At 50.6% G+C, this 13,895-nt stretch overlaps 6 protein-coding genes across 6 annotated transcripts, besides 1 other annotated feature; 2 read left to right on the top strand and 4 right to left on the bottom strand.

Annotated features, from left to right (window-relative positions):
* Positions 1 to 13,895: part of a sequence feature (contig 1.88 1..183820(1)) that runs on past both edges of the window.
* On the bottom strand, positions 41 to 2,617 carry ANIA_10638 (putative C6 transcription factor; the record flags this gene model as incomplete). Its single annotated transcript, XM_657659.2, has 7 exons — positions 41 to 115; positions 166 to 329; positions 372 to 1,662; positions 1,712 to 1,743; positions 1,792 to 2,002; positions 2,054 to 2,465; positions 2,523 to 2,617. 7 exons carry the CDS (start codon positions 2,615 to 2,617, stop codon positions 41 to 43), a joined length of 2,280 nt encoding a protein of 759 aa, XP_662751.2.
* Positions 2,974 to 4,685, bottom strand: ANIA_05146 (FMN-dependent alpha-hydroxy acid dehydrogenase family protein; the record flags this gene model as incomplete). The annotated part of the gene is made up of 5 exons (XM_657658.2): positions 4,596 to 4,685; positions 4,493 to 4,542; positions 3,238 to 4,426; positions 3,112 to 3,185; positions 2,974 to 3,060 (listed from the first exon to the last, which is right to left on the bottom strand). Exons 1-5 carry the CDS (start codon positions 4,621 to 4,623, stop codon positions 2,974 to 2,976), a joined length of 1,428 nt encoding a protein of 475 aa, XP_662750.1. The 5' UTR covers positions 4,624 to 4,685.
* ANIA_05145 (uncharacterized protein) lies at positions 5,300 to 6,230 on the top strand. Its single transcript, XM_657657.2, has 2 exons — positions 5,300 to 5,393; positions 5,497 to 6,230. The coding sequence occupies exons 1-2, from the start codon at positions 5,385 to 5,387 to the stop codon at positions 5,896 to 5,898; spliced, it is 411 nt and encodes a 136-aa protein (XP_662749.1). The 5' UTR covers positions 5,300 to 5,384; the 3' UTR covers positions 5,899 to 6,230.
* On the top strand, positions 6,900 to 9,928 carry ANIA_05144 (protein pfkZ). The gene is made up of 2 exons (XM_657656.2): positions 6,900 to 7,517; positions 7,775 to 9,928. Exons 1-2 carry the CDS (start codon positions 7,216 to 7,218, stop codon positions 9,573 to 9,575), a joined length of 2,103 nt encoding a protein of 700 aa, XP_662748.2. The 5' UTR covers positions 6,900 to 7,215; the 3' UTR covers positions 9,576 to 9,928.
* On the bottom strand, positions 9,969 to 10,747 carry ANIA_10641 (DsbA family oxidoreductase; the record flags this gene model as incomplete). The annotated part of the gene is made up of 3 exons (XM_050612201.1): positions 9,969 to 10,300; positions 10,403 to 10,634; positions 10,703 to 10,747. 3 exons carry the CDS (start codon positions 10,745 to 10,747, stop codon positions 9,969 to 9,971), a joined length of 609 nt encoding a protein of 202 aa, XP_050468147.1.
* ANIA_10637 (SPX domain protein) lies at positions 11,170 to 13,865 on the bottom strand. Its single transcript, XM_050612200.1, has 2 exons — positions 11,513 to 13,865; positions 11,170 to 11,465 (listed from the first exon to the last, which is right to left on the bottom strand). The coding sequence occupies exons 1-2, from the start codon at positions 13,724 to 13,726 to the stop codon at positions 11,340 to 11,342; spliced, it is 2,340 nt and encodes a 779-aa protein (XP_050468146.1). The 5' UTR covers positions 13,727 to 13,865; the 3' UTR covers positions 11,170 to 11,339.

The following is a 13,895-nucleotide window of genomic DNA, read 5'->3' as shown; positions in this document are numbered from 1 at the left end:
CAGTGCCATGTATTCACAGTAAGATCCAATCAAGTCCCGTTCATTGCCCATACCACAAGTCATCGCGATCGATCATATGGTCCAGTCGATTCTGGATGTGTTGGTCCCAGAGTTGCTGTTGCAATTAGTATATAATGACAATATCATGGGGTTACATCAGATTACCCAGTCAATGTTAGCAGGTGTATCGAGCATTCCCCCAATAACGTTTAGCGATGCATATTGCGGGTCTTCGGAGGGGACAGGCTCTGGCGCTATGTTGGCGGGGAACAACGGATTTCCCAAGGTTCCTGCTTCTAGTCCAGGCCAGGTACCGTATGGTGGCGGCACTATACAATTAGCCAGTGACTTAAGTACGGAACATAACTCACCATTCATAACTTCAGTAGGCCGGCCGGCAGCCGCTGTAGTTGGTGGACTGGTTTTCGGTGGTGCTATAGTCTGCAGGCCACTCTTAATCCTGCGGAGCATCACGGTTAACGCTGCGTGTGCCTTTTGAGCGTCGGCAGATTGCTTGCTTAGATCCTGGAGTATCTGATGAGAGTCCTCAAGGGTAGAGATTAGATCTTCTCGGTCCTTGATAACGACAGCCACATCGTCGTTTCTTGCATCCCTTGATCCGGTGCCATGACTGTACGACAACTCCATGCAAAGTATCATGGCCGCTAGCAAGAAGTCGGTGTACTGAATTGAATTTGGAAATAGTCTGTTCCTGTACATCAGGCCACCAGGCTGTATTTCACGGTACAAGTCTGCATGAACACGTAGGATCTGTTTCGCAGCAGTAATGCACACCACCCGCGAGTATGCGTACCGCATATTTGTATGCACTTCTCCCAGGTACCTTCGATGAAGCACGCAGCGAGCCTTTTCATATACATTTGCCAGGGTGAACCGCTGGAATATTAACTCGGGAGGATCTGCGATGCACTGGTTAATCGGGCGAATGTGATATGCTGGGGGTTTGAGACTGTTCGCTTCCTCCAAGAGCCGGTCAACTTCGAGTGTTTCTTCGTAGGTTACTGGTTTCCGCGAGAATGCCATATCCAGAATTTTCCCAAAAACCATCATTATACGCGACTTAGCGATAATGTACGTCATTGCGGTAATTTCGTTCATCGGGCGTGATGGAGGAAGTTGCACCGTATTTTGGGCAAAGTCTTCATCTAATAAGTTCCTTGGCAGCTCCGTGTCAAATTGCCAGTCTTGTAGTGTCCGTGGAACGCCGACCTCAAAAGAAAGCAAGGCATCAAGCTGACAGAGAAATACCCATGCGCGCCGTCGCATCTCTCCGTCGAAAGCGGATATAGCTGGGAACTGCTGCGGATCACGGTGATAGCCACTTCGCATGGCTAGTTTAATAGTAATCCCTAAAAGAAAAGGGACTCCTGTTTCCACATCATGTTTTTTGTAGAACTCGCCCATGGTATACAGAAATAAGCCCTCGACTTTATACCGCCCTGCGGCAATGTAGTTGGATTGGACCAGGCATTGCGCACTTCTTTTTCTGAAAACGTTGGCAATCTCACCGTAATCCCCATCTATACCATATATCGGATCTCCAGTCCGTTGGTAAAACATAATACTCAATGTCATAATTGCATACAGCATCCCGAGCCATGAAAGGGAAACGCTCTGCGGGTTGTCCCAGAAGTTGTTGTACTATAGGGCATCAATTGACCATTCGTCAAATTTGGTATGTATAGCCTACCTCCTTTTGAAATGTAGGAATATGGAGAATTGCTGCAGCATCTTAGCATCTACAATCAAATGATGAGTTCAAACTCTTACCAACTATAGGCTCTTTAGAAATCAGGTAATACGAAACCAGTCTGTCCGTTACTTGGCGAGCCGGAATATCAGAAAGCAGCTCCTCTTTGCTCATCTGTCTGCTTATTCCGAACCAGATTGTGGGCTCTCTGCTGCTAATGTTATCATCCTCAGACACTTCTTCATCTGATAAATCATCACTCTCCTGCAGTGACTGCTTAAACTCGTTTATCTGGCAGCATTTTAGCATCAAGCACCGGGTAGGGAGTCACTAGTGATTTACCTCTTCAAGAATAGCTTTCCAGTGCGCGCTGTAGATATAGTTCGTTACGGTATCCTTGACCAGCAGCTTTCCGTCTCCCCCAGAAGGCGAGCTTTCGCTTTCAGGCGATGGTCCCTCGGGCTTTGGCGGCGAAGGAGGCGTCAACACCTTCGCCTGTTCTCGGGCCAATGGTTCAGGCAAGGGTACTGGGAACGATGGTGAAAAGTCCTGACTCGGAGGTTCTCCCTGCTTCCTCTGCTGGGCAAGAGACATTATCAGGTTCTCGAGGTGCTGCAAGCGGTCCTGGACATGTGTCGGGCTAGCCCGGCCGTGTGACGACCTCCCTCGAGGCCCACGGCCGACAAAGGTGCATGAATTTCCTTCCCCCCTCTTTAAGCAATTGTTGCAAGGGTGCGTGCGACAGCATTTCAGTCTGAAATCCATATCAGTGCTTTATTTTGAATATTCAGGGAGAATGCTAGCAACGCACTTCCGACTCCTGCAGGCTGTGCAAGATAACTGTACTCTGGTTCTTTTCCTCTCCTTGGATAGATGAGCTGTATCAGTGGCTTGGATCTCGGCCATATCAGCGTTCTGGGATGGGACGTAGAATAGTGTGATAAACTACGAATGTCAGCAAATGCAGCTTCAGAGCTTCCTAATAACGACGATCTGAAATCTGGATTAGGTTTTCGATGAAAAGACAGCGGAGGTCGTGAGGTCAACCTCGAAGAATCGCTGGTTGGTGTTCAGGTTGTCAGCCACTGTAAGATCGGCTTTCTTTATCTCCGTTGCTAAACCCCGTACGTACTGGGCTGGAACTTTCACAACATTAACCAAACTACGTATCTTAATAGCACCTCTAGCATCTTTTGAATTCCACGTCTAGAAAGGGGGATCATATATATCACAAACGGTACTAAATGCACTGTCTAAATTGCCTAGAGCTTCGCACGGTATGCTGAGCGGATGTAATCAAGCCCTGGGGGCCCGTCGTAGATCTGCTGCTCGACCACGCGAGTGTTGACCTGTTGCCGATTGTAAGTATAATATGAAGGGGATAAGAGCCGGAAGCTTACATGGTGAGGTCCCAATTGCTCTACGCGCTCGCAACCAAGCAGGCGCATAGCGGTGGACGTCTCGTCGGCCAGAACTAAACACAGTCAGGAAGTTCGCTATAGCTTTTAATGCGAAAGGAGTCATACTCTGTAATGTGCGCTTGACACCGGCGACACCCCCAGCTCCCAGACCCCACAGAGCGGGCCTTCCAATTCCCACGGCCTTCGCGCCAAGGCAAAGAGCTTTTACAACGTCGGTTCCGCGTCGGATACCGCCATCAACCAAGACCTCAAGCTTGTCAAAAACCTCAGGACAATATTTGCGGATCTCTAGCAGAGTATGTACTGCCGGAGGCGCAGTATCAAGAGCTCGTCCACCATGGTTGGAAAGAATGATACCCTTGACCTGGGGACCGTGGAGCGATGCAATATATGCGTCTTCATGGGTCTGGAGCCCCTTGAGTATGATGGGTAGGTCGGTATGCTTTTTCAACCAAGGTAGGGTGTCCCTCCAGGTGAGCGTCGGGTCCGTTCCCTGGAAAAGCTGCTTCCCAACGCCGCTCTCGCCTTGGCCAGCACCGGTTGCAGCATTGCCCCGCTCGTCATCTTCCCGTTTACCAGGAACTGGGGCGTCGAGAGTGAGGACCACAAATTTTATCGCCTTGAGCTTGTTGACACGCGCCAGCTGGGCCTCACTCTTCTTGCGATTCGTCTGCACATACAACTGCCATCCGAAAACCTGATCGGGAGCAGCATTTTCGACAATCTGCTCCGGAGTCATGGAGGCGTTGTTAGAGATAATCTGCATCGCCCCGAAACTGCGACACGCTTCTGCAATTCCCGCCTCACCAGCTGGGTTTCCAAGACGTGCCATGGCCGCAGGGGAAACATAAATTGGTATTCCGAGCTTGTACCCCAGGCACGAGATGTCTAAGTCGCATTTCGAGCAGTCAATAAAGACGCGAGGTCGCAGCGTAATTGCTCGATAGACGTCTGTGTTGAATTGTTTCGTGATCTTGTCATCTGATGCCGAGTAGTAGTAGGCCCACGCCTTCTTGCTAACTTTCTTGGTCGCCAACTGTTCAATATCGTCCATGTTAAGGAGTGCCTCCATCGGCACATCTTCCTCCTCTTTCTTCTCTTGGGCCACAGTAGCATCAGCCTTGGGTTTCGGTAACGTGGCGGAGTCCACGGTCCCTAAGAAAGCCTCTGGTTTGAGATTCTCCTCCAGAATTCCCGGAGGATGAATGGGATCGTATTCTTCAGTAGCGTCCTGACCCGAGAGCTTGAGAATTATCTTGGAACCACCAGGGTGCTCTGAGAGGAAATCAGTGACCTGACAGTGTAATGGTCAGCATTGATAAAGCCAAAGTCCTGTGATGAAGGCCCGTACATCGTATACTTTCCCGTACAGAATCACCCAGCAACTATCTTTTGTATTGTGCTTTGCAACTATTATAGAGTTAAGAGCTGTCGCGCTGAATTGTAGTATATGGAGAACATACCTTCGGCCGCATCGAACACCTTGCCCATCTTCGCAACCTGGTCGTTCCAAAGATTGAATTTTATGAGAAACGAACAGAGATAATGCCAGAGAAGGTTGTGTAAAAGAGGAGAAAGCCAGGCCAAAGTGTTAGTTGGAGACTCGGAGTCGGTCTAATCTGTCCCGGCAGACTATCCCCAATCTCGCGGCCCTTCTCGCCCGAGCGCCTTGAAGATTCGGACCCTTCTCCGACCTCACGCTTGCTGCGGTCTGGATGGAGTGTGGGGAACTCCAACCAAAGATGGGGGCGGCAATTGACCGCTCTCTCTCGGGCAATCCCAATAGCCGACAGTGGGAGGAATTGTTAATAAAACAGCATAATTGGTGGAAGAACCGATCTTCAAAAGAACCGTTACCCGTCCAATGAGGGGCGCAGTTCTCCTGACGGCACCTTAATTCGGTCATTGATTCCAATTCCAAATGTTGAGAACACTACTCTATACCTTGTGCATCATATTATCAAAGACAAGAAGTATTCACCGTCAAAGGTGCATCACTCGTTGTCACGCACATGGCTGTGTCTCCTGACGCATGCGTAGGTGTCTAGTTGAGACTCAACGAGCCGACTATTCTACTTTCTGACGTCCCACGTGAGCCAGGCAGCTCGGGCCTCATTCGCTCCACACACTCGCAATATTATAAGCTCCTCAAAGATAATGGTGAGATCAAGGATCACATAAATTCTACCGTATCGGCTGTCGGCAACATAATACTTAGCAAGTCGTGCATTCAAGTGCATCGCCTATCAATCATGTTTGAGGTGAGCTTGTTCTCCGGGCGATCATTCGTACCACCCATGTACAACACTATCGACCGTCGTTTACTCGCTGGGGGACTCTCAACATAAGACTAATATACATCAGCGTCGGGCAGCAGATCGCTATCGCTTACGGATGCACCGTGCCCGTACCGTTGCTTTGACAAATGATGAGATTGTGGAAGTACGGGCAGCACAACGGACCTTCGAAGGCGCCTATATCCGGACAGCTCTCTCTCAGTTCTCTTTTGCCCTTGTGGTCCTTAAGATATTTACGAATGAGTTCTACAGTACCGGGGCTTTATTCGCCGTCTATGGTACAGGGGTACTTATCATCGGCCTTTTTCGACGCCAGCAGGGCAACCGACAGTTCTTCTCTGAGGTAGGAGACGACGGAGTACATCGACATAAGTTCAGAACCAGCGGGAATGCGGTAGTTATCCTGACGGCCCTGAGTATCGCCGCTTACGCCACGCTGATCGCTTTAACACTGAGGCTGGACAAGTAGGCTTAACAGATCCGAGCTCGTATTGTCATGGAAAATGTATGCGAACAACCTTAACAGTGCCAACTGGAAACCACCACGTACGTACCCTCCAGCATACGGTGGCTGCCAAGCGCCAAGAATTCCGCAGCATACCACCGCTATGGTTGCTACCTGCTTCCCATCCCACGTCAACAGCAGCCATACTTGACGAGTCGGAGCGGACGGGGTGACAGCCTTGAGCTGGAAATCATGAGACTGTCCACGGGACTGGTGCCGAGACCCGGGACATGATTTCCTGATGATGGTGAAACCACACAACTCAGCGGATTGGGGGCCGTCACGCAGAAGGGCCCCGGGTCACAACGCCTCACCGTCGGACTGTAAGGCGGCAACTTGCGAGTTTCAAAGGCGCAGCACTTGCTCAGCCTCAGTTACCGCGAGCTAAGCGAGAATGCTTGATGTTCAGTTAGTATATTATAGCGTCCGAACAGCAGCCGGCACGACGTGGACCAATGGGGGAAGGCGGAATCACAGAGGACGTACGAGGGAAGAAACTGCAGTGAGACAGACCCTGACCTGACTTCGCGGTCTCCTGGCGTAGCCAAACTGGATTTGTGGGCAGAGATGGTGGGCAGAGGTCAACTTGTTGTGATGCACCTTACTTGGGCCAAGCATTCTTTATCCGCCGTGCGGCCATCAGGGGCCAGAGCCAAGCCAATTTACTTTTTTGTGATCTACAGTACATAGTAGAACCCAGAACATCATCTTTAACTTGGAGTACTGAATACTACGGAGTCCTCCGTAAGATAGCGTTGGATACGGGGTGTGGACCGTGAACCGTGGACCGTGGAGCTGCAATACTTAAAGAGTCCCTCGTCTCGAGCGCATCACGATTGCTTAGCCTTGACATCATAGCACCCGGCCCAGTTATTCCGGTTCATCCGTGCTTTATTAAAGCAAAAGCGACCTCCAGTGACAAAGAGATATCAACTGATACCCTGCAATTTCATTTAGTCGATACTGGACCTATAGTATTATCTCCTGCCGGCAGGTGTTCGAGTTGTTGGGACGAAGAAACGGTTGTGTGCTTCGAACCGGTTGACTCATCCGCCCATCTGCACTGCAGAGCACCACAAGCTCTCCCCTCTTTTCTGACTGCAGAGCCTTGCCTTTGCCTCCTTTTGTTCGCTGTTATCGTTCTCCCAGCTTGCTGGGGCATTTATAATTCTGCAGCTGGGCCCGTCCTGCCCGCCCGGGGTTTTTTCCTTCTTTTCTAGTCAAAACTCGTCCTACCTTGACACACGTATTGGCTGCAAATCCCTGCACCACTCGCGGGGTATGGCCCAACTCACTGACATTGCCCGCTCAGCGATCATGACAAGTGCATCCTCTTCGCCCGATTATTCTCGCAACACTAGCTCCGGCATCAACTTCAACGGTACTGCGTCGAACGGCAAGCCGATGACCGAAAGAGATGCTACTTTAATGCCCCCTCCGAAAACCGTCGCCGGAAGAGCGCTAGGGAATGACCTGCATTCCGATTCCCACAGGAAACCGCACGCATCCAGGCCCTCTAGGGATGGTGTCGGATTCGCCCTAACAGACACTCCGATTTCTACCGCACCTTCGTCTCCACAGTTGTAAGTCATACTGCTCCTCGTTGGTTGGATTCTGGTTTATTGCTTTTCTGTCCCAGAGCTTGTTCGCAGTCTAGATTCGCTCGGCTGTATCCCCCCTGATCTGTGCTTGACACTCTTGACACCCGTTGCGTTGGGGTATTGCTAGCCTTGTGGACCCCGAGGTATACCCTTTATCCTACTCGCTTGCCTCGCTATAATAGCCTCTGATCTTGTTGCTATCTTGGGCATTTTGTTCTGACAACGCTAATCGCCGACAGTGCCGCTGCAAGTCAGGCCTCCACACCCAGCCGTGTCCGTGCGACCACCCTTGATATCCCCGGCCTCACCAAGTCCAAAGTCTCGCCTGATGGACGCATCGCTCAACGGGACCTCGGCGCCAAGCTGGTCATTGTCATGGTCGGCCTCCCAGCCCGAGGCAAAAGCTATGTAACAAAGAAACTCGCTCGCTATTTGAACTGGCTCCAACATGATACTCGTATCTTTAACGTTGGGGAACGTCGCCGCGTAGCTGCGGGGAAGTCGCCCGCTGCCCCTCACAGAAAGAGCTCAGTTCAGCAGGAGCTTGTTGACTCTGTACGGCGTCTCAGCGTTAGTGTTGGTGGGATGACATCTGCGCAGAAAGAGGCCGTCCCTGCGCCTCAGCACGAATCACCCCCGGAGCTCAACGCCCTTCCACCGCCTGTCGTCCCTCCCACCAAGATTCTTGTCAATGGTGAAGAAACGGGAGGCTCTACCATGGTTCCGGCAAGCGAAGCTGATTCTCAAGACCAGCAACGAATCACGGAAGCATCTCCGGAACCAATGGACCAGTCCGCGAGCTTCTTCGATCCTAAGAACCAAAAGGCTCTGAAGTTAAGAGAGCAGGTTGCTTTGGAGACACTCGATGAGCTTTTGGACTACATCCTCGAAGATGGTGGCAGTGTAGGCATCTTGGACGCAACCAACAGCACACTCGAACGCCGCAAGACAATCATGGACCATATCCGCAACCGTGCGGGGCCGGAGCTCGGGGTTTTGTTCCTTGAGAGCAGTTGCGAAGATCCCGTACTTCTGGAGGCGAATATGCGCCTAAAGTTGTCCGGACCGGACTACAGGGACCAGGATCCCGTCAAGGCTCTTGAAGACTTCAAGAAGCGCGTGGCCTTGTATGAAAAATCCTACCACCCACTTGGCGAGTACGAAGAGTCATTGAACATGCCATACATTCGTATGATTGACGTCGGACGCAAACTCGTCTCCCATCAGACCCACGGTTTCCTCTCCTCACAGGTCGTGTACTATCTACTTAACTTCAACTTATCTCCGCGGCAGATATGGATTACCCGACACGGTGAGAGTAAAGACAACCAGGCCGGTCGTATCGGTGGTGATTCGGAACTCAGCGAGAACGGTCACCGTTACGCAAGGGCGCTTACTCGGTTCATCAATGAAAAGAGAAAGGAATGGGAGCTGAACCAGCGACAAAAGGACATGATGTCTCAAATGCCACCACGCGCTGGAGACAGCACTCCTCCAAACCCCTCGTACATACCCCGGGACCGACCTCGCAATTTCTGTGTCTGGAGCTCCATGATGCAACGCACAGTGCAAACTGTCGAACATTTCAACGAAGACGACTACGATGTCAAGCAGATGAAGATGCTCGACGAACTTTACGCAGGCGAAATGGAGGGTTTGACGTACGAACAGATTCGCGAGAGATTTCCCGACGAATATGCAACGCGCAAGAAGAATAAGCTCTATTACCGCTATCCTGGCCCCGGTGGCGAAGGGTACTTGGACGTCATCAATCGACTTCGAACCGTTATCATCGAAGTGGAGCGGATGACCGACCATGTGCTCCTAGTTACTCATCGCTCTGTGGCGCGCGTTCTCCTGGCTTACTTCCGCGGTCTGAAACGTGACGAAGTCGCCGATCTAGACGTACCTTTGGGGATGTTGTACATGCTGGAGCCGAAGCCTTACGGCGTGGAGTTTAAGGCGTACCGCTACAGTCCAGAGAAAGACACGTTCGAGTATATCCCTGACTTCCAACTCCAACAGACGACGCAGCAGTAAAGCAAGCTATGGGTAAGGGCTGTTAGTTGTTAGACTTACACGCAGCGCATCTCTTGAGACATCTCTACTTTAGCACGATACGCTATGAGTTATGGTGGTATTGTTCGATTTTACCTTTCCTTAACGTGTCTCAACTGCTTAGGCGCTGGATGGCTTGTTCTGTCTCCGTTTTCACCAGCGTTCTACTTCTATTCCATGTATTCCTAGAATTTTGCATGCCACCGGCGTCTGCAGCAATGCTTCTATCTTGGATCGGCTTGTGGGTTGTTATGGTGTCCAGCTTGTTTATCCAATTGCGATGTGGAAGGTAGCTAGCCTTAGCATTAGTTAACATCAAGTCAATTGTTCTTCAGCATGCCCTTCGCAAACTGAGCTACATGTCATACAGATCATTCATTGCCCGTCGGCCTTTATCTTCCCAAATACCTCCAAGAAAGTCTCCGGCTCGTCCGCTCCCTCGATCGCATACTGTCCCTGCACCATGAAATACGGCACGCCCGTCACAAACTGTCTTCTTGCCCCCTCAGCGTCCCTATCAACTTCCACCCCTCCAACATCCGAATCCAAGAACCCCTCCACCTCACTCTTGTCCAAACCCCCTCCAACTGCAGCCTCAACCAACACCGCACGCTCAGTAATATTCTTTTCCTCCTCAAAGTATGCCCGAAATAGCCGTTCCACAACCCTGGTCTGCAGGCCCCCTATCACACCGTTCTCAATTTTCCCTGCAACCCCTTCGCCCTTTTCCCTTTGCTCTCTCTCTTTCTTCCCAGCCAACCAGATAACCCGATGCGAGTCCCTCGTCTTCCCCGTCTGTCCGCCGAAACTAAACTTAATTCCCTCGCCTTCGCCTACTGCAGCAAGGCGCTCAAAGATCGCGCCCGTTCGGGCTGCCCCGAACTTGTTCTCGTAGAACTGCCGCTTATTCACACCGGGATAACCTGGGGAAGACGCGTTCAGGTAGAATGGGGACCAAGTGATGGTGAACGTGTCCAGCGGGTTGGTGAGTTTATGTGTAGTTATAGCGCGCGAGAGGCGGCGGTAGCCGACGTAGCACCACTGGTTTTGAGGAATTTAGTTTCGGATTAACTGGGAGATTTGGGGGGGATTATTCGAACGGGACATACCGGACAGACGCTGTCGGAAATGATCTGGATGTTGAAGTTTGTCATTCTGGACCGATCTGGAGTGGATTGTTCAAAATTTATGGTATGATATATGCATTGGAGTTGATTTGGAAGCGCGGTGGGGAGTCTATATATTTATACTCTGTAGATCGGAGGTATAATATAGTTCTTGAGGGCTCCATGATGTACTTCTGGATTTGTCAGCATGACTGACGCCGGAGACATCCTCCGTAATGACCACTGGAGTTCGCTGGGCCGTTGTGAACTCATCGCTTGATTTCCATATTGCAGAAGTCTGATGAACAAGATACTTACCACCAACACATGCTTTGTGCTTTGTAAGCTAATAGAAAGTCAGTAAAGAGCAGGAGATCTTGTACTAATCTTTCCGTGTAGCAAATATACATATGTGGTTATGTGAATAGAGCACATTCATGATTCTCGGGCTGAGGCATTATACACTAAAAAAGACAGAAATTGAACTATCTACCTATGAGAACAACAACGCGCCGAGAACATATGGGCTGTTGGCCGGCTTCGTGAGAATTCATCAGCGCCGTAATCGATGCAACGCCGTAAACGATGTAATCAAAGACGCATTCTCATGAGTGTGGTATCGCAAGGACCACGAGTTGCGTCAATTTAAAGGCTGTTGGTCCGGAAGATCCCAGATTTCCGGGTTCGCGGCCATTGAAAAAGAACCCTCAACGGTAGTCATATCGACTGGCCGTGTTCTGCGCAACTTCTCAACGGTGGAGGCGTACTAGTCATGTCAGCTTCTGCTGGATCAGTATCAGAGAAGGTAAGTACCTTGAAAGCGAAGTTTAGGATCAATGCAACTGCCAATCCAATACACACGATGATAGGCCCAAATGTGTTGTCGAGATCGCGCCCGCTTCGTGCTCGAATAAGTCTTGCGCGCTTCTCGTACATGTACCATCCCCAGGTTGCCGCAAAAATGGCAAATGCGGTGTAGACAATAGACAGTGCGCGCGCTATATCGTTGTGCTTGCCTGCGGCATTATACAAACCGAGAGAAAGAGAGGAAAGTAAAATGCTAACATGAAGCCATTTGATAAAAGTTCGTTGATTTGCAAGCCAAACCTTAGTTTCAACACGGACTGGTCCTGTGTCTTTGATCCACCATCCGGGCTCCTTGACACCCGGAGGAAGAACAACAGAGCGTCTTCTCCCAGTGAATGATGGGAATAAAGCGGCTAAGCGAGACTGTGTTACCGGCTCTTCCTGCCGTTGAAGCAGTGCAGGCTCTCCCTGCTGCTCTCTTTCACCATCGCGCGGACGGTCTGGCGCTGCAGCGGGTGTAAGTTGAGACAATGTGGCCTGTGATGTTCGTTGGGCTCTTGGCGACTCGGCATCCGCAAATCTGGTAATAGGCGATCCTACAAGCGGCCGTGTAGGAGGAGATCTTGCTCCCAGGAAGCTTCCAACCGCCAAGTCTTCCTCGGCGTTCTTTGCCTGGCGTTCCTGCTCTTCATGGAATGCGGTTTCAGGGTCACGTCGAATGTCATTGTCAAGTTCAGAGAGCCAGAAAGGGAAGCTATTCACATGGTCTTCGAAAAGCTGCGCGACACCATGGACAAATTTCGAGAACCGCGGGGCTTCCTTGACAAGATGTGACACCATCAAGTCCTTCACCCATTCCGAATTATGCGCGGCACTTCCACGCAGCTTTATCTCCAACAGGCCGTAAGGAAATCGCACTATCTCACCATTCCTAATGGCGGGAAAGGGATATTCCATGGCAGCATTATCTATGTCGGTACGGTGCCATTCATTCTCATCACGGCAGGGGCGCTCCTTGTCGAGAGAGTCTTCTCTAATGAGAGCCAAATTCGTGTCAAGTGAGATACGAATCCTATCGTCGCCCGGGATTTGGAAAGCTGTTCGGGTGTAGTTGGCGCGAAGCATAGGCTGGAGGTTGTTTTCCTTGATGAAGGATTGCAATGCTTCCACATCCCGTTTTAGAGATTCTGCATGTTCCATCTCTCCATTTCCCATATCTTCCATCCGATGAACCTGCTTTTCTAAATGATATTCACCATCAAGAAACTCCTTGACATGCTTCTGCTTCAACTGAACCTTCACCTCGTTGCTGAAGTTGTCACTCGTCACAATCTTCTTCTCCAAGTAAATCGGCGGCTTCTCGATGAGGTTTCCGGTCCATCGTAGTCGTAGCGAACCAGCTTCAGGGCTGCGGGCAACTTTTTGCGTGTAGAGATCGAATTGAGGGTTGTCAAAATATAACGACGTAATGGTAGGGTCGTTGGCGTGAGTCTCGAGCTCCTTTGAAGACTTGGGGTTGTAGATAAGAACCGGCAGCTTGCGTAGAATCAGGGTTTTCACTTCCAACATGTTGTCTGGGTGAACCCAGAACTTGTAAGAGGAGTAATTATCCTGGCCAAATCCAGGCTCTGGCTCCGGAGATTTCGTGCTCAGGATCTCTCGAACGAAAGAATAGACCACCGAGAGCCTGCGAACGAGGGGTGAATAGTCTTCCGAATTGAAGGGTAGTTGCGACAAGCGGACTTGTAGTAAAGGCTTCACACGATACCGAGCACCCCGTTTCCGGTCATGTTTTTTGGCGGCTTTGAGGAAGCCCGTGAAGTTGATACGGCTATATTTCTCCAGCTCACTGACCTCCTTGGTGATGCTGTCCAATTCTGCAAGCACCTCAGAGGCGATCCTGATCCTATCTTCTTCTGCAACAGCCGGAGTATCTCCTTCGGTTTGAGCCAAAGGTCGGAGCTTGTCCTCGCACGCAGAGGTGCGTTCCCTCAGTTGTTGAGAGGTCTGCACCTGGAAGGCATTGACCTTATCTAGTTGCACATTCAGAAGTTCCTGGACAAATGCTTCTTCATCCTGCTCAGTCCATGTGGCGTCGGTATCACTGTCGTCGCCGATGACATCACGTTCCCGGAGCAGCCTCTTCAACTTGTTGTAGTCGATGTAGCTCTTACTCCATGGTGGATATATCGAGTTTCGCAAGGTCTTCCCGTAACGCATCGTAGCCCAATTGCTCTAGAACGGGCCGTTTTAAGTGGGGGAGACCCGTAGTCCGTATGATCAAGCTTGAGTAGTTAACGGTCGGTCACCTAGGAGGCAAATGAGTGATCCCCCAATAAAGTGTGTTGTCAGAATTCGAAAATCGTAGATCAATCCAAGATCAAAGAAA

The sequence above is a fragment of the Aspergillus nidulans genome, chromosome V (assembly GCF_000011425.1).
Source record: "Aspergillus nidulans FGSC A4 chromosome V".
Lineage (NCBI taxonomy): Eukaryota > Fungi > Ascomycota > Eurotiomycetes > Eurotiales > Aspergillaceae > Aspergillus > Aspergillus nidulans.
The sequence above is the reverse complement of the archived record's forward strand: the minus strand, read 5'-3'. Positions and strand labels throughout refer to the sequence as shown.